Consider the following 19467-nt stretch of genomic DNA (forward strand, 5'->3'; position numbering starts at 1 on the left):
TGAAATGACTCTTTTGCCCCCTTGTTTGCGGCTGATCTTCCCAGCTATCCTTCTTCTCCATCTCGAGCCTTTTTGGCATGCATACTGGTCAGGATAGAAACATCCTGACGCCCTTCTCACCTGAATTCTCCTAACATTCTCATACTGGCTAGAACACTTCCCTGCACACTTTAGCAACTGTTTTGCAGATATATTCCAATTATGCACGTTATACTGACCAGTAACCAAGGCCTAGAATACGACTTATCAAAAGGCACTCAAACAAAACACATAAACATAGTAAGTGGAGTGTTATATTGCTAACTCAATATTTAATTGCTAACTACAACTAAATAATAGTTATTATAAATTCAAATTAAGGGTCTAGATCATCATTCCTGGAATAGTTATGGGAGTGTTATATTGCTAACTCAATATTTAATTGCTAACTACAACTAAATAATAGTCATTATAAATTCAAATTAAGGGTCTAGATCATCATTCCTGGAATAGTTAGGGGAGTGTTATATTGCTAACTCAATATTTAATTGCTAACTACAACAAAATAATAGTCATTATAAATTCAAATTAAGGGTCTAGATCATCAGTCTTGGAATAGTTAGGGGAGTGTTATATTGCTAACTCAATATTTAATTGCTAACTACAACTAAATAATAGTCATTATAAATTCAAATTTAGGGTCTAGATCATCAGTCCTGAAATGTCAATACGATAAAAAAAAAGTCAATAAGGGTATTAAAGTCAATTTACAACAAATTAGTCGTAACTAACTTTTGAAAAATATCTCATAACTTTAAAACGCATATAACTTTCTCGATTTAAATTATTTTTTCGCACAACATATATTAAATTATGTTCCAGTGTCAAAATTTGAAAAAAATTCAAAAATTTCCAATTTTTTCGTACAACAACAAATGTCAACATGATATATAAAATATGTCAATATAATAATACATGTAGAATGTCAATATAAGCAATGTGTTGACATTCTCAAAGCATTGTGTTGACATTCTCAAAGCATTGTGTTGACATTTTCGAAACACTATATTGACATTTTCATCCAAAACCCTAATTTGATAGTTTTTTTTATATTTTTCGATTTAATTAATAAAAACAAAAATTACACGTGGCAAATTGTAGACCACAAATTTTCTAAAATCCTATGATCTTAAATTAATTGTAATTAATAATTAAATAATAAGTTAGCAATTGATCACTTTCCATAGTCTTTTTCATAGTCAGCACCGAAATTTTATTCATAATTTATGGATCTAACATTTATTGGATTCGAAGGTTCCAAGTTGCAGGCACGCACTATCTAGAAACATGTGAAGCACGTATAACAACACCCTCTTAATTAATTTATATATATATATATATATATATATATATAGGGTAGTGATCAATATATAACTAATCTTAAGTGTATAACTAGAGAACAAATCTCAGCCACACATCTTAAATGAACAAATATTATTTATTTTAATAATTCAAAATAGGCCAAGGGTATATTTGGCAATAATCAAACATCTCCGCCATGATTGGGTGGTGGCTCAGCTCCACCGAGTTCCACGGAGCGCCATCGCCAACTCGGATGACGGCGATGACGCACTCGTCAGTCGCTCGCAGGTAATACTCGTAGAGCGGCGAAAGAGAAGGAACCGATGTTGATCGTCTAATGGAGGGCCTGCCGCAACTGGATAGATTTTACAGAAGTCACAGTGTCTTCGATCCACCCATCTTTTTTTCTTCAGAGATTCTTTGCTTTTCAAGTTGAAAATCTTGCAAATTTTCTACATTTACGGAGAATCAAGTATGTTAGTGTTTATGTTGGAAGTGTGACAGCAGCGGCGAATTTTGATTGGTTGCTTAATACACGTATGACTCACACGGTTGAGGTTTGGTTACTAATGTGGCATGCATTAGTGAAATTATTAAACTGAGTTCTATTTTAATCTAAAATGAGTATTAGTAATAATTTTTTAACATATGTTTAAAGTTAACAGTATGTAGTCTCCAACAAAGAGAAATGACGTTTGTTTTGTTTTATAGTAATAAAAATATTTGACTCATTTTGTTATTTACTACTACTTAAACAGGAGAATTAAATATGGTAAAAAAATTATTTTTTTTATTCTGATTTTACTTCACTCTTGTTCACAAAACACATCTCTCTTATTCTGATTTTACTTCACTCTTGTTCACAAAACGCATCACTCTTACTCTGATTTTACTTCACTCTTGTTCACAAAGCACATCACTCTTACTCTGATTTTACTTCACTCCTGTTCACAAAACACATCACTCTTATTCTGATTTTACTTCACTCCTGTTGACAAAACACATCACTCTTATTCTGATTTTACTTCACTCCTGTTGACAAAACACATCACTCTTATTATGATTTTACTTCACTCTTGTTCACAAAACACATCACTCTTACTCTGATTTTACTTCACTTTTGTTCACAAAATACATCACTCTTAGCATGATCGTACTTCACTGTTGTTTACAAAACACATCACTCTTATCATTATTTTACTTCACTTTTGTTCACAAAACACATCACTCTTATTATGATTTTACTTCACTCTTGTTTACAAAACACATCACTCTTAACATGATTTTACTTCACTCTTGTTTACAAAACACATCACTCTTAGCATGATTTTACTTCACTCTTGTTTACAAAACACATCACTCTTAGCATGATTTTACTTCACTCTTGTTTACTTGATTTTCACACATGATAAGCAGTGCTTTGCAATGGAATCACGCAGTAAAAGGAGGAAAGGAATTAAAAAGGCACACTCCACAAACAGAAAGGTAAAAGACCTTTACTGCCAAAAATCTAAAAGCAAAAAATAAACAAGGATGTGACAGAGAAAATATAAAAACCTACTTGTCCTTACACTTAGCCAAACAAGTTGAATTTTCACCGAAAATGAATAGAAAAGAAAGTAGATCTTCACAATTTCAACAATATATTGCCACATTCAATAAATGATTGAAGATGCAGAATCAATCAATAACCAACTTGTATCCTAAATAGTATTTGAAACAAGTTACATAGTTGATAAAGCAACAGAATAACATGAGGCTATTTGCATCAATTCACTCGAGCAAATAAGTAACTTGTTTCCACAAAAATGCAAAGGTCAACGTTTCACGATGCACAATTTTACCACTTCCAACTTGTTAGGAGAAACAAGCTCGAGCAAAATCCACAAAAATGCAAAGGTCAACTTGTTTACAAAACTTCACTCTTATCATGTCGTCCAGTTGAACATATAAAATTATGCAACGTAAATACATTCAAAACTCAATCCAGTTGACACAGCGACTTCGATTCCCCGCTTCGCCACCCCTCTCTCGCCGCCGGCCACACCTCCGGCACGGCCTTCTCCGTCTCAATCCTCACCTTGCCGTCCAATCTGGAATAGATTTGCACCAGCAGCGGCGCCTGCTTTAGGTTCCTAACAATGTCCGGCACCAAATCCTGCAGCCACAAATCGATTTTCTCCAGAGGATCGCCGCCTCTGGTGCGCGAATTGATCGATTCCTCGCTTCCGTGATTCCAAGGCGTTGCGGCGGCGGCAGAGAAAAAGACGCGGTTTCAAATGAATTCAATTTTTGCAACGTGATTTTGGAGTTAATTCAATATGCCATGCAATTACTAGAATACCCCTGCCTTGTTATTATGGAGTAAATTTGTGATTGAGGGAACTAATATCTCATTAAATTCAAAAATTAATACTAGCCCTTGATTTTTTTGATCTTGTGGCTATGATTTGTTCTCTAGTTATTTGGTTAAGTGGTGTTTGCCATAGATCACTACCTATATATATATATAGTATTAGTAATAAAGCATGAACATTGTACTAGGAGTATTTTATTTTTTGGGTTGAACATGCACACATATTTATAGTACTAAATTTTTTCGTGTATAATTGGGAGCAATCGTAGTCGAAATGAGAGGAGTACATTAATAAAATACATTCCACTTATTTACCACCCAATCCAATTCAAACCTACTAATATATTAAAGTACTGATGTTGGTTGCTAATATCGAACTTCAGCCTAATTCTGATTTCTCACGTAAACATCAAAACTGATTTAAAAAATCATAAATTTTATATTTTGTGTATTATTGTCTAATCAGACCCAAATACAATATTTTAAATGAAAACTTATTATATGTGAACAATTATATATAAAATATTTATGATATTTTAGATCAATTTTTTACGTTTGTATCTTTGTGGTAAGCGATGGCGTGAGACCTACAAATAGTTAAAAAGAAGATTTGATTGAGAGACGACGATAAAAGACCAAAGGTATTGTCTTGACTAAAAAAAAACACACCTACAACAATGATTTCATAATTAGAGTTTGATTTATCGTTATTGATTATAAGTGGGATTTGCCTTGTTCTTCATAATTTGCAATTTAATACCCAATCTGTGTCACTTTTGCAATTTTATTTAGCCACCATTTAAAACTCTATGATCCAAGCTCATCACTTAAATACGATTTCATATTTAGACCTACCTAACTACCTTGTTACCTTCTGCAAAGTAGGAGCTGGGATTAGACGTCTATCTAAAAAATAGAGTATATACTTAAGAGTATTTGAGATTAATTACGAGGGTGTAATATATAAACTAGTACCGTATTATCAATGTTGGATTAAATTTATTAATCCATAGTTCAAGTTTAAAAATTACTATCCAATTAGAGTTTATAAACTACTAGTTTATATATTACCTAACTACCTTGTTATCAATGTTGGATTAAATTTATCAATCCATAGTTCAAGTTTAAAAATTAATATCCAATTAGAAGTATATACTTAAAAATAGAGTATATACTTCCAATTAAAGTTTAAAAATAGAGTATATACTTAAGAGTATTTGAGATGAGAGTTCTAACTTCAAATAAAGGAGTTTAAAATACTAGGTCTAAAACGAAATTTCATCTGCTAAAGTTGTGCTATTAGTACATCGAAAATGATAACCAAGATTAAATTGCAATTCTACAATTATTTTCAGTTTGTGGCGCTAAAATTCACAACCACTCAAATTTGTGCACCTACACCTTCCACGCTCTATTGTTTTTTCCTTCATTTTATATTTGTGGTTAATCGACGTTTGTAATTTTACAAAAGAAATAGGAGTAGGATTCAGTTGTGTGTTGCGTGGCATGCTCATAATCTCACATAAAATGTGTTCAAACATAAGTACATAACCATGTAGTCAGTCTTATTGTCTCAATTTGCCTATATTTATACTCATATTTGGTTACATGGAGTATTAATTTTCACCAAATGCGTATTAAACTTGATTGACGTCGTATAATCAAATTATTTCTTTGGCTTTGTCTAATATTTTCTCTATAGTCATATGCAAGCATATTGATATTAAATCAATTTAAACCCTCAATAATTATATGAAAATTTGAGAGGAAATTGAGATGATAGGAAGAATAGATGTATAGTTGTGTGTGAAATGAGGATGAGTTTAGGAGTATTTATAAAATAAAAAAATTAATTAAAAAATAAAAAAATTTAAAAAACAAAAAAACGGTATTATTAGCGTTAGAATTTTTTCCATTTATTTTTTTTAAAAATTCGAATTTTGTAAAAAAAAATATTTATTGCGTCAGCACGTGACGACGCCTACTCACGGGCCGGCGAGTGGGCGTCACGCACGACGCCTAGGCGCGTGGCGAGACGGCCCGTCGCTTGTCTCGGCGACACGGGACGCGGGATGGGGTGCGGGACGGGACGGGACGGGACGGCGAGCTGCAACGCGTCGCACGACGGACCCGTCTCTCCGGGACGGGTCGCGGGACGCCGGCGCGACGCGTAGTGGATGCTCTAAGTACTATCACCACACCACATTAAATTTCAAAGAAATAGATAATACTGATTGAGACGAAAACTCGGACCCAATCTCAACCCGGGCCACATGGAATAGTTACATTACATAGCCATTGGATTAAGATTATTGTTCGATCTCTTGGTTTTGTTTCCCCACCATTTCCTTGGATGAGCATCGGCTTCACCATGGGCCACTGAGTGTATCTTTGTCTTCGAGCCTATCAACCGAACCTTGTTCCCCTTCATCCATGCCTTCACCATGCGTTTCAACTTCACCAGTTTCTCATTTGGAGCTCCTACAATATCATGCTTCTCATCTTCAAAACTCACCTTCCTTTTCACCAACTCACTCTTTGCCAAATCCATCTAAAGAGCATGAACACCGTGGTGGTTAAGACGTTGTTGCTATTTATTTTACCCAAACTAATAGAACAGATAAACTTAAACTTACTTGTAGAGATGCAATCCGTTTTTCCCACATCTCCTCTGCGGATTTAATCTTTTCTTCCGACTGTTTGATGCGTGCCTCATATTGTGCCAATTGCTCTCTTAACGCCGCACTCTCTTTTTCCTTAATTTGAATAGTTTCCTTGGCCATTAACACCCTCTCTTGGAGTTTTCCAACAATCAAAGCTAGCATATCTAGAGGGAGAGTCTGAAGAAACGTGTAGAAGCATCGTTTAGAGAAGAGCAAGTTTTTGTAGCCATTGCAACACAGTAGTAGTACCTGAACTTGAGAAATGGCGATGCCGGTTTCTACAATCGACCTGAGATGACTAAATTGCTTCCTGGCCAACCATCCTCGAACATCTGCTCACAAAACAGTAATTAGTAGCAGAAACATAATCATTTCATTTTCTGCACTCGTTTTGAAAAAAATAATAATAAATAATTAAAATGGAGAGAGAGTATAGTAAGTGAGAGAGTAATGTACAGAAGAGTTTCTACAACATTTTCTCTCTTACTTTACTCTTTCTCCCCTTCTATTGTGGAACAGGGGTGTATTTTACACAGTAATTATTTTGATCAAGGAGGCCTTACATGATTGCAATGTGACTGCTATTTCATGGAGGTGTTTGCCATCATCCAAACCCTTCTGTGAAGCAACCTGTTCCAAATCGCATCAAATTCACGTCTATCGAAGACAGAATCGATCCAATAGCGTAAAACATTTGGCAGATTAAGAAATGAAAAATTAACAGACCTTATCATTAGCAGTCTCCTCAATTCCCCCAATTTCGCCACGAAATTCCAATCTCCCTGCGGTTTCTTCAGCTTTAAAGCTCACAGCCACAGGAAGCCGCCTCTTAGCGGAAGGGAGTCGATTGCGGGGAAAGGCGCGGCGCGGCAGGGCGGGAGGGAGATCCGGCGGCGTCTGAGCTTCGATCTCGTCTCTTCGCTGGAGAGCCTCGAGCATTTCCTCCAACGAGCTACGAGTAATACAGCTCGGCGCTACAGCTAACATGTTTTCCGATCTGTATCACTCAAACCCCCTTTCAAATTCCACTCCGAACAAAATCGCCGCCGCAGAAATCACTTTTTCCAGCTCTTCTCTACACGAGATTCTAGCAATTAAAAGCAGCGTTAGAGAAATAGCAATTGATTTTTGAATTTTTGGCAGAGTTTAAAGAAGAGATTTCTGAGGGGTTTGGAATCTGGAGAGTGATGAGGTTTTGAAGATTTCTCGGATATTATTTGGTGAAATATAGCCGTTGATATTTTTCAAAAATAAACAACTTTTGTTAGGTGACAATTGAACTGCCTCTTTTATTTATGGAGTATTATGTTTTTCCTTTTCTTTTTTGTCTATATTTTTTGGACCAGAAAATTATTCTGTTGCTACTTTCCATTATTTTATTTGCGATTTGTTGTGGTTTCTAATGACATACAAAAGGTATCCACAAAAATTGTTTATGCTTAATACTATTGACATGTAATGAAAATTTAAAATATCTTATTCATGTTTATTCAACTTAGTCCACTCAAATCAATACCAAAATGTTTTGAACGTATAATAGATTATTCAGTTTTAATTTAACTTAGTCCACTCAAATTAATACCAAAACGTTTCAACATATGATATATTATGACGGGGATGCATTAATAAAATAACATTTTTTTATTGTAACATCATATCATTATTTTAGGGGGTTAGTATGAAATTCATGTGATTCTCAAGCTGCTATGTGGCAGTCTATTTTAATCAAATTGGAACATAAAAAAATGCTGAAGGGCAAAATAGACATTCTTTATTTTTAATTTGTTACTAGATTGCAGTGTTACTCTATGAATATTGCAGTGTTACGCGGGTAGTTTTTTACCTTACCAGATCACAATGTTACTATATAAACATTGATGTATTACAACGTAGTATTTGCAGTTTACATATTACCAAATCCATTTATGATTTAAATTTTTAGGAATTGACTAAAATATCACACGCCTGCAATATCTAACACATAAGACTGCAATCTGAACTCAATTTCATCAATTCAATCCTAGGTGTCCATCTTATAGATCTAAGGGCTAGGATGTTGTCACTCTAAACATGGTGGCACCCTACTACTCCCCTATTATGTTGTACTCTATATAATTCATATTTTTATTTAATAGATAAATATATATAAATTCAAAGGTTGCATTACGATAAAAGTTCAAAACTACTGGCCCGGATATAAATTTTCTGTATTCTTTTTTATAAAATAATAAAAATTTATAGGTCAAGTCAATTTTCTACTCCATTTATTCTATTATAGGTGGTTCACCCCTAAAGATTATATTTCATTTGTCTCGTGATTTATAAGATACATTTTTAAGCACGAATATTAGGAATAATATTAAATAGTTAAAGCTGTAAGAAACAGGGAGAAAAAAAGTAGAAAAAAATCATTTAATACATATTTTTCTAAAATTCATACTTAAAAGAAGTGTCTTCGTCGGATATAGAGAGTAAAAAATTATGACTCATTAATAGCCCACTAAGCAACCCATTATTCACCCCTAATTGTCCAGAGACTTGTCAAGTAGTCGTCCAACCCAGTTCATCCAATAATAAAATAAGAGGGAACATCATTTTTGGTCCACGAACTTTGCCAAAGTATTATTTTAGGTCCGTGAACTTTGAAAATATCATTTTAGGTCCGTGAACTTTGAGTTAGTATCATTTGAGGTACTTTTTACTATTTTCAAGTTTTTTTGGACGAAAATACCCTAAATACCTTAAAGTGTATATATTTTTAATAAATTTATCATATACTCATAATTTTTTATAAATATCTTTACAATGTATTTTTGACAAATTTCCTAAATATAATTTGACCTTAAATAGTATCACTTAATTTTGTGACATGCAAGTAAAATTGCTTCTTCAATTTTTTATATTAATTTTTTTTAAATTGAATAAAGAACTTTTCTTTAATAATAATTGAATAAAGATCTTTTCTTGCATGTCACAAAATTAAATGATAATAGTGAACGTCAAATTATATTTAGAAAATTTGTCAAAAATATATTGTAAAGATATTTATAAAAAGATCTTTATTCAATTTTTTATTATTAAAGAGAGTTCTTTATTCAATTTTTAAAAAAAATAATATAAAAAATTGAAGAAGTAATTTTACTTGCATGTCACAAAATTAAGTGATAATATTTAAGGTCAAATTATATTTAGAAAATTTTTCAAAAATATACTGTAAAGATATTTATAAAAAAATATGAATATATGATAAATTTATTAAAAATATATATACACTTTAAGGTATTGAGGGTATTTTCGTCTAAAAAAACTTGAAAATAGTAAAAAGTACCTCAAATGAAACTAACTCAAAGTTCACGGACCTAAAATGATATTTTCAAAGTTCACGGACCTAAAATGATACTTTGGCAAAGTTCATGGACCAAAAATGATGTTCCCTCATAAAATAAAATGGACTCCAGTTAAGGCTTAACGCTTGAAGCGAACTCCAATAAAACTGTTTTTCAACCCAAACTAGATTTAGGTTCAAATTCATCTGAAACTCACCTGAGATCACGACCAACCTATGTAAGACTCACCACTAGCAGTGACGAATCCAGGGGGCAAGAGGAGGCGACCGCCCCTTCCCGGCGACCCGCTACCATGCACCCAAAATTTTCTATTGTCGTCCCTTGCGATAGCTTCCGACGTTGGCTCCCTCCCTTCGTTAGCTTCTGATAAATCTTATTTCGCTCTCTCCGTTTTAGGACCCTAGATCCGCCGCTAACCACTAGTTATCATAAATTTTTATTTTGTATTAAAATTTTAACCTAATTTTAATTATGTATACTCTAATTTCTTTCCATTCATATTTTCAAAAATTGTCCTTCAATTTCTTCATAAATAATTGTAATAAGATAAGTTGGAATATATATTATTTAGTAAATATTGATAGAGTATTGTTTATAATTATAAAATCTATCAAACGATTATGCATAAACTACATGTGAAACTAGAATATCTTATAAATAATTTAATCCTCCAATTATTGTTATTATCAATTTATACTATCATGTCTCCATTAATTATCTCATAACTGATCCGTACGTGTTTTAAGAGTTTGTTTGATTGTGTTAAAGAAAAGTAGGAGGAATAAGTTAACAAAATGTGAACACTAATTTTATAATAATTGTGGGTGAAATTAGTTAGTGAAATATAATAAACCACTTACCAAAAATAGTAAAAGTGAAATGTGACAATTAATGAGAATTGAACAAAAATAACAAAATAGGGCAGAGAGCAATATTTAATTAAATTAAAAAGTACATGAGAAAATAAATATATGCATGAAAAAATATTTATTTTTTGCGCAACCCAATCCAGTCCATTTATTAATTAGATCTGGACTGGGTCCATATTTTAAAAAAAATCTAGCCCAACTCAGTCTAGTCAGCCCAACCCTCTTAGTTATGGTAAGGTTGGACCTCACCAAGTCTGGGCGGAGCTGGGCTAATCTACTTAGAGCACCCGCAACGCGCCCCGTGGGTGTCTCTTATCTCATTCCTCCGAGACGATACGGACGCGAGACGCGTTGCATCGTCCCGTCTCGTCCCTGTCTCGCTGAGACGCCCGTCTCACCGAGACGGCTGGCGCGCTAGCTCGCCACGCGCCCGCGCGACGTGGCGCGCGCTGGCACCACGCGTGACGCCCACTCGCGGGCTAGCGAGTGGGCTTCGTCACGCTGACGCAATAAATCATTTTTTTAAAAAATTCGAATTTAATAAAAAAAATTAAAATTAGAAAATGGTAATATGACCATTCAACGGTAATTTTAAAAAAAATTATTTATTAATTATTTTTTTATTCTATAAATGCACCTCTTTCACACACACAAACACACATCTATTCTTCTCAAATCATCTCTCTTTCCTCTCCAATTTTCATCTCAAATCATCTCTTTTATTCTTCTCCCAAATTTAATCCATTCATGGATCCATTTAAGCAAATGCGTCGAATAATGGAAGAATCGCTTGAAGAAGATCGACGTAGGGAGGCGGAGGAAGCCGCGTCGCCCCAACGACGATCCCGGACTTACATCCATCGTAACCAGGAGGAAGCCGCCGCAAGGTTAGTACGCGACTACTTCTGTGATAACCCGGTAGGGGGAGAGACCTACTTCCGTCGCCGTTTTCGCATGTGGAAACCACTATTTCTGCACATCGCAAATACATTGGCAGCCCGAGAAGAGTTTTTTTTTCAAACACCATCACGGCGGGGGTTTAGGCAGACCCCCAACCTGTATATATCAATACGTCAAAGAAACATACATCAACCAAGTCCAAAAGTGACTCGGTCCGCATGAGAGATACAAATCACAAGAGCTAACAAAGCTACTATGGTATCCCCACAGACCGGGTACTACCCATCTAATAATCGAGAGATCTAAAGAGAAAAGAAACATAAAAACATGATAATCACAAGGATGATGGCCAAGGGTTGGCCAAATCCAAAGGGAAAACAAAAAGCCATAAATCAAAACCAAGAACCAAGTGTAGAAGTCATCTATCTTCCAAGAAGGGTTCGACGCCGTTGGCCGTCCCAGCCACACGACACTGTAGAAATGTGTTGCAGCAATCCGTAAGCTTGCTACTGGACAAACGGTGGATTTGTTCGACGAATACCTCCACATTGGATAAAGCACTGGGAGAATGTGCTTGATGAACTTCTTCAAAGGCATCCGGGCAGCCTTCACCGACGAATTTCTCCGGAAGCCAAGCACTGTAGATTGTCAGTTTCTACTCCACCTTCACGAAGAAGTGCACGGATTCCCCGGGATGTTTGGCAGTGTTGATTGCATGCATTGGCAATGGAAGAATTGCCCTATGGCGTGGAGGGGGTCATACACGAGCGGCCACAAAGGCACCCACCCCACCGTTATACTCGAGGCCGTTGCCGACTACCGGCTATGGATTTGGCATGCGTACTTCGGGGTCCCCGAATCGAACAACGACGTCAACATGCTCAACCAATCCGACCTCTTCGCCGAAGTTTTAGATGGTAAAGCGCCAGCCATCAACTTCATCGCTAACATCCGGCGATATAAAATGGGGTACTATCCTGCCGACGATATCTACCCAAAGTGGCCAACCTTCGTGAAGACGTTCAACAGGCCGGTGAACGAAAAACATGCTCTTTTTGCGCAGAAGCAAGAGCCTGCTCGCAAGGATGTGGAGAGGGCGTTCAGGGTTCTCCAAGTGCGCTTCAACATTATAAAAGCCCCGGCTCGTACGCGGTTTATGGAGAATATGGTCGACATCATGTATACGTGCATAATCTTGCACAACATGATTGTCGCCGACGAATGACCTGAGGCGGGAAATTGGTTCGACCCTGAAACCCCGGGAAGTTCTACCGCAAGTAGTCCGCCTCGCAGTGGAGTGCATTCGTCTATGCAAGATCGATTGTCTATTCTGGCAAGGACACGCGATTCTACCGTCCACGCCCAACTCCAAGATGATCTAATGGAGCACATTTGAGCAAACTTTGGCAACCACTAGAGTGCGCAGAAGAATTTAAATTATGTATTTTTAATATTTTTTAGGATTTTAATTATGTGTTTTTTAAATTTTTTTAGAATTTGAAGTTGTAATTTTATTTTATTTTATTTAATGAAGTGTGTTTTTATTAATTGAATTTGTTGGAAATAAAAATAAAAAATGAAAATGAATGAATAGTTAAGGTATGAGATGGTTAAGAGACGGATAAGAGATGGAGGGTTGTAGGTGTTGTCTCTTAGTTAAGAGATTGAGCGAAAAGTACAGTGGGGCCCATGAATAATTAAGAGATGAGACGGTTAAGAGACGGATAAGAGACAGCGTTGTGGGTGGCCTTATAATTCTATGCACAGATAGAATACAACGAGAAAAAACCGACTCATGGAGAAATAACGGTGAGCTATCCATATGTGGTGATCTTTCTTCCTACTCTCCAAACCATTAATTAGCATATTTTAGGATTTTCCATATTTTTTTTTCTTGATAATGTGATTTTCTAGCACATAGGAATTTGGTTTTTAATGCATAAAAAATATCGGTAAAATCATAAATTATTATTGTGAAGGAAATAGATCAATGAATAAATTTCCAACATTGTCTAGAAAGTGAGAAATTTTACATGCTTTCAAATATAAATATCATAGATGGTAGAATACACATAGAAAGCAAAATGATTAGAAATATGAATCCTAAATAGTACACTAAAACTTAAAATAGAGTAGACAATTAGCTCTAATAATACTCTAAATTCAATCTCAATTTTTATTTTTGCATAAAGAAATACTTATGTTGCAGGTTAATAACTGATATTCAAATGTATTAGAACTCATATTTCGCTCAACAATAACATATGATCATAAAATGTTATTATGGAATGCAACATATGATCATAAAATGTTATTATGGAATGCAACATATGATCATAAAATGTTATTATGGAATGCCTTGGAAATCTAACAGATGGACAATTTAGAACAAAACAAGGTTTTAGAAGATCTATGCTCACTCATCTTTCTCATTTATTTGACAGTTTCTAGGATTACGGTGACCCATTTCATTGCATTTTGCACGTCGGCGAATCGATTTGTTGTTGAACTCCCTTATAGCCTCCTCTCTCCTTGAGACTAGTCGACTTCTCGAGCCTTTAAGCTTAGAGTGAACTACCCTAATAGTCCCTGATCTTGTCGAAAAATACATAAATGGTCCTTAAAAAAATTTTATAGCATTTTTAGTACGATAAAACTAAAATAACCCAGGTACCAAAGTTGTGAATTTTTAATGTTTGAGGTCATTTTGGACCTTAAATACTAGTATACTATTTTTGTAATTTTAGTTACTTAAAATAGTTTGTTGTTATTATGTGATTAAAAATAAATACAGCCTTAAAATAATTTAAATATACTTTATTTATTTTTAAAATTAAATATTATACATTGTAAAACTCAGTCGATACAAAAAAAAATTAAATCTAATAGTAACTTTTTAAAATAAAAATATTAAAGTGAATTATAGAAAATTCTTTTTGCAGGTGGGATTTAATTTTACTTAAAAAATTTAATTAAATTTTTTAAATTTGAAGAAAAATATTATAATGAACTATAGTAATTTTTTACTGATAAAATGTTACTTAAATTTTTAAATGTTACTCTCTCCGTCCCAGTTTTTGAGTCACATTTTGCCATAAAAATCTGTCCCAGTTTAAGAGTCACATTTAGAATTTTTCATATTTGGACATAAAATTTTACCCCATTATTCAATAAAATTACACCCAAATGCCATTATCTACACAAAAATAAACCAAAAAATAAAACAAAAACTTAACCCCCCTAACCCCACCCCCAACCCCCCTCATTTGACTTTCATTTCTCTCTCACTCCACCTTCCCGTCTCCCTATATTCCTAATCTAAGGAACCCTAATCGGCTCCTACTATAATCACAGATCTAAATCCAACGATTACTCCATCACCGTTCGCTTCTCATGACCGATGAATGGGATGCTTTGCCGGAGTTTGAATCGTTGTCATCTGTCGATACACTCCCCAGAACCCTAATCGTCCCTGATACACCACCGGAAGTCATTGCACGGTGGGAAATCGAACGACCGGTCGATTGGTACCACCGATCGGGAAATCCACGACGGTTTGGGAGCGTTGACGGGTCGAGGTCGTCGAAGAAACTGAGATTCCCCCACCGGCTGAGGTCTTCGACGGATCTGAAACCCAGCCACCGTCTGAGGGCTTTGACGGGTCTGAACGTCAACCACCGTTCCAGCCCTATGACGACTATAAAACACAGGCACCGTCGGAGGGCTTTCACGGATCTGAACGTCCACCACTGTTCAGCCCTATGAAGACTCTGAAACGCAAGCACCATCCCTCCCCTTTGACGCATCTGAACCTCAACCACAGTCTTCATCAAAGGTGGAGTACACTGAGAATGAAAAAGCAATGTTGTTGATCTTGTTGCCTAGCATGAAAGATTTCCTCTAATCTGTGAGTATTTTTTCAATTTTAAGCCACCCCCTGTGTAGGGTTTGGAGGCTGTTTTCAGTTGAATTGATTGAGGGTTATTGTTGCCTTGGTTGTGTTGGTTTGTTTGCTACTCCATGATGAAGTTTTTCTGATGAATTACATGTGATAATCTGTGTATTCACTGCATTGGTAGGTTTTTTGAGAACTTAGCCACCCCTTTGATGGTTTGGAGGCTCTGATTTGCAATTTTGCTCCTCTGTGATGTAGTTTTTCTGAGAGTTTTGCATGCTCAGCTATGATGCCTCTGTATTGGTTGGTTTTTTGTGAACTTAGCCACCCATTTGATGGTTTGGAGGCTCTGATTTGCAATTTTGCTCCTTTATGATGAAGTTTTTTTGAGAGTTTTGCATGCTCAGCTATGATGCCTCTATATTGGTTGGTTTTTTGTGAACTTAGCCAGCCCTTTGATGGTTTGGAGGCTTTGATTTACAATTTTGCTGTCTTTGGTTGGTTTGTTGGCTCTGATTTACAATTTTACTCCTCTGTGATAAAGTTTGTGTGATTATAAGCCACCCATGTATTAGGTTTGGAGGCTTAAGCCTCATGATGAAACTTTGCTGAGGGTTTTTTAAAAAAAAACACACACACACCAGCCATGACTTACACTTGGAATTCATACAAAATGCAGCTTCTAGAGCTGTAAGCAAGCCTAGTTACCCTATCCCAGAACGCAGCCTAGTAATCCTAACCCAAAATGAAGGCTATAACCAAAAAAACAAGTTTACATACTAAACACCAACCTATTTTGATGCTTATACTGTAAACCCCATGATCCAAGTGGCCTAGCTAGAAATCTAAAACATTGATTAGATGTCCTATGTCATATGAGGCACCCACATCATTCTGAGGGAGTAGTAGATACTCCAAGCTTTCCCTTACCAGATTCTCTTCAACTTCAAGTGATGTAGGAAGCCCCACTGTCCTTCTCAGCCTTTCTTTGTTCAAGTGGGGTATTTTGTAGTTGTTGCCCTCATGCACTTCTAGGATCTTGCTAAGACAGCTTTGCAATGTTAAGAAAACAATGTTCAAAGTTTGTGGTGTGAGTTCCTCAAAAGAACTCCAAACATTACCCAATAATTCATCTATATTGGTGGCTAGTTTATCACCTTGTAGTGATTGTATGGCCCTAAAAAAGCCAAGGTCCAATACATTGGTGTCTGGGGAGTTGGCTGGTTGGCTAATTAGATGGAATTTAAATCCATCTGAACTTACAAGAGCCTCAAATTGTGAGTCAGAGGAGTTTAAGTGAGGTTTGGCATTGTCTTGTTGGATATATATCTCCTTGCTTGCATTGGCTGACCACTTAACCTTGGTTTATGTGTCTGTGCATTATGTATGAATAAATAAATGAATGACTAAGTGATGACATTACCAATGTCTGATAGGAATGTGAGTTGAAAAAATATTCATACCTGATTCAAGAGACATTCTCTCATTGTTTCCTTGTTAACTGATGGGATAGGCTTTGCCTCCAGTGTCCATCTTGGCCTATTATTTGACTTCCTTTTGGCTGGAACTTGTTCTGTGAATGAGTATGCCTATTTTACCATCAAAGATGGTCTGCCCATCTGTGCCAAACTGTGGCCTACTTACAACACACATGAACATCACTTTTGTGATGAATCTTTTTGATTTGCAAGACCTGTAAGACTCATCCTCATCCTGCAACAGGTAGTATCTGTTTGAAGTCTTTGTCATGTAAAACCATTTCTCATCAATATGAACTGTGTTGTGCATTGCATGATAAAGAAGCTTCCCTTCATCTATAGCTGGCTGAATATGAGTAAGACATCATCTCATTCTACTGGTTTTGTTTGCTTCAGTGAGTGCTGGCTCTATGGCATTTGTATGTGGCCTTATCAGGTTATTCTTTGCCCATCTATCAACTGTGGTCTTGCTAACTTCCATCTTACAAGCAAGTTTTCTATAGCAAGATCTCTCAAGAAAAGACAATTGTCTGAACTTATCTTCATCAAAATTTAGTTTACCTGTTTTCTTAGTATATCCTGATGCTCTGCCCATCATGACAACAGGTTTCCCATCTTCAAAGTGCTGCTTGGCTATCCCCCATAAGCGGCTCACTGCCCTTCTGTGCACTTTGAATCTCTTGGCTGCCTCTTGAAATGAACCATGTGGCAGTGCTCCAGCTTGGCATTGATGTTGAAGGAAGTGCACAACATGGTTCTTCTTTTGGCTGCTCAAACTCAGGGTGGCTCTCGGCCCTTGCTCTGGTTCTGCCTCTTGAATATGTTCCTGCTCTATCTCTTGCTCCATATCTTGCTCCATCTCCATTGCCCTATGATGAGAATTCTCTGAGGGTAATTTAGCTATAAATACTAGGGGTAGGTCGGTACGGTATACCGTACCGACCGTGCCATACCGCATACCGTACCGGAAAGTACGGTATGAAAATATTCAATACCGATACCGTACCGATTATCGGTATACCGAAATTCTGGTATACCGGAAATTCGGTATGATATTTTTTGATACCGGTTACCATAACGGTATACTGTACCGTGTTTCGGTATACCGTTTTTAACGGTATATCGAAACACGGTACGGTATACCGTAATAACGGTATGGTAACGGTAACGGTATACTGTAATTCGTCCATCACTCTATTTAATTTTATATTTTGGTTGGCATGTTATCATGTATCATATTATATTTGTTGTTGCCGATGATGTTGATCTTTAGGTATCTTTTAATATATATTTATGGATTATTTTGATTACATATATTTTTGTTTAATAATGATAGTTTTAGATATTTTGGATGATAAATGATACTTTTGCATCATAAAATGATAGTTTGAGAGGATAAAATGATAGTTTCAAATGATAAAATGATACTTTTGTTTAATAATGATAGTTTAGATTTTTTGGATGATAAAATGATACTTTTGCATCATAAAATGATAGTTTGAGGGGATAAAATGATAGTTTCAAATGATAAAATGATACTTTTGTTTTAAATTGATAGTTTAGATTTTTTGGATGATAAAATGATACTTTTGCATCATAAATTAATGGTTTGAGGGGATAAAAAGATAGTTTCAAATGATAAAATGATACTTTTGTTTAATAATGATAGTTTAGATTTTTTGGATGATAAAATGATACTTTTGCATCCTAAAATGATAGTTTGAGGGGATAAAATGATAGTTTCAAATGATAAAATGACACTTTTGTTTAATAATGATAGTTTTAGATTTTTTGGATGATAATATGATACTTTTGCATCATAAAATGATAGTTTGAGGGGATAAAATGATAGTTTCAAATGATAAAATGATACTCCCTCCGTCCCCTAATAGGAGTCGTTGTTTGACCGGGTACGAGTTTTAAGAAATGTAAAGAAAAGTTGGTTGAAAAAAGTTAGTGGAATGTGGGACCCACTTTTTTATATTGATTTTATAATAAAATGTGAGTGGAGTGAGTTAGTGGAATGTGGGACCTACTACCATTTATGGTAAAAATGAAGAGTGACTCTTAATGGGGGACGGCCCAAAAAGGAAATTAGCGACTCTTATTCGGGGACGGAGGGAGTATTTTTGTTTAATAATGATAGTTTTAGATATTTTGGATGATAAATGATACTTTTGCATTATAAAATGATAGTTTGAGGGGATAAAATGATAGTTTCAAATGATAAAATGATATTTTTTTTAATAATGATAGTTTTAGATTTTTTGGATGATAAAATGATACTTTTGCATCATAAAATGATAGTTTGAGGGGATAAAATGATTGTTTCAAATGATAAAATGATACTTTTGTTTAATAATGATAGTTTAGATTTTTTGGATGATAAAATGATACTTTTGTATCATAAAATGATAGTTTGAGGGGATAAAATGATAGTTTCAGATGATAAAATGATACATTTGTTTTAAAATGATAGTTTAGATTTTTTGGATGATAAAATGATACTTTTGCATCATAAAATGATAGTTTGAGGGGATAAAATGATAGTTTCAAATGATAAAATGATACTTTTGTTTTAAAATGATAGTTTAGATTTTTTGGATGATAAAATGATA

At 35.2% G+C, this 19467-nt stretch overlaps 1 protein-coding gene across 2 annotated transcripts; it reads right to left on the reverse strand.

Moving 5' to 3' along the window:
• Positions 1-5902: 5902 nt before the first annotated feature.
• On the reverse strand, positions 5903-7623 carry LOC121804929 (myosin-2-like). 2 transcript variants are annotated; one of them, XM_042204649.1, is made up of 5 exons: positions 7087-7623; positions 6924-6978; positions 6610-6692; positions 6334-6537; positions 5903-6248 (listed from the first exon to the last, which is right to left on the reverse strand). In XM_042204649.1, exons 1-5 carry the CDS (start codon positions 7345-7347, stop codon positions 5985-5987), a joined length of 867 nt encoding a protein of 288 aa, XP_042060583.1. In that variant the 5' UTR covers positions 7348-7623; the 3' UTR covers positions 5903-5984. The 2 variants fall into 2 exon arrangements, with proteins under 2 accessions (XP_042060583.1, XP_042060582.1); XM_042204648.1 differs by having other exon boundaries at positions 6924-6990; positions 7087-7622.
• Between the last annotated feature and the right edge of the window lie 11844 nt (positions 7624-19467).

The sequence above is a fragment of the Salvia splendens genome, chromosome 5 (genome assembly GCF_004379255.2).
Source record: "Salvia splendens isolate huo1 chromosome 5, SspV2, whole genome shotgun sequence".
In the NCBI taxonomy this organism is placed as follows: Eukaryota; Viridiplantae; Streptophyta; class Magnoliopsida; order Lamiales; family Lamiaceae; genus Salvia; species Salvia splendens.

Excerpts from the sequence above, each read along its gene's own strand:
- LOC121804929 (XM_042204648.1), bottom strand. The coding sequence starts at position 7,347 with ATGTTAGCTGTAGCGCCGAGCTGTATTACTCGTAGCTCGTTGGAGGAA. Across the intron at positions 6,538-6,609 it reads TCGCCATTTCTCAAGTTCAG|ACTCTCCCTCTAGATATGCT; the intron begins GTACTACTACTG and ends ACGTTTCTTCAG. Across the intron at positions 6,249-6,333 it reads AACGGATTGCATCTCTACAA|ATGGATTTGGCAAAGAGTGA; the intron begins GTAAGTTTAAGT and ends CATGCTCTTTAG.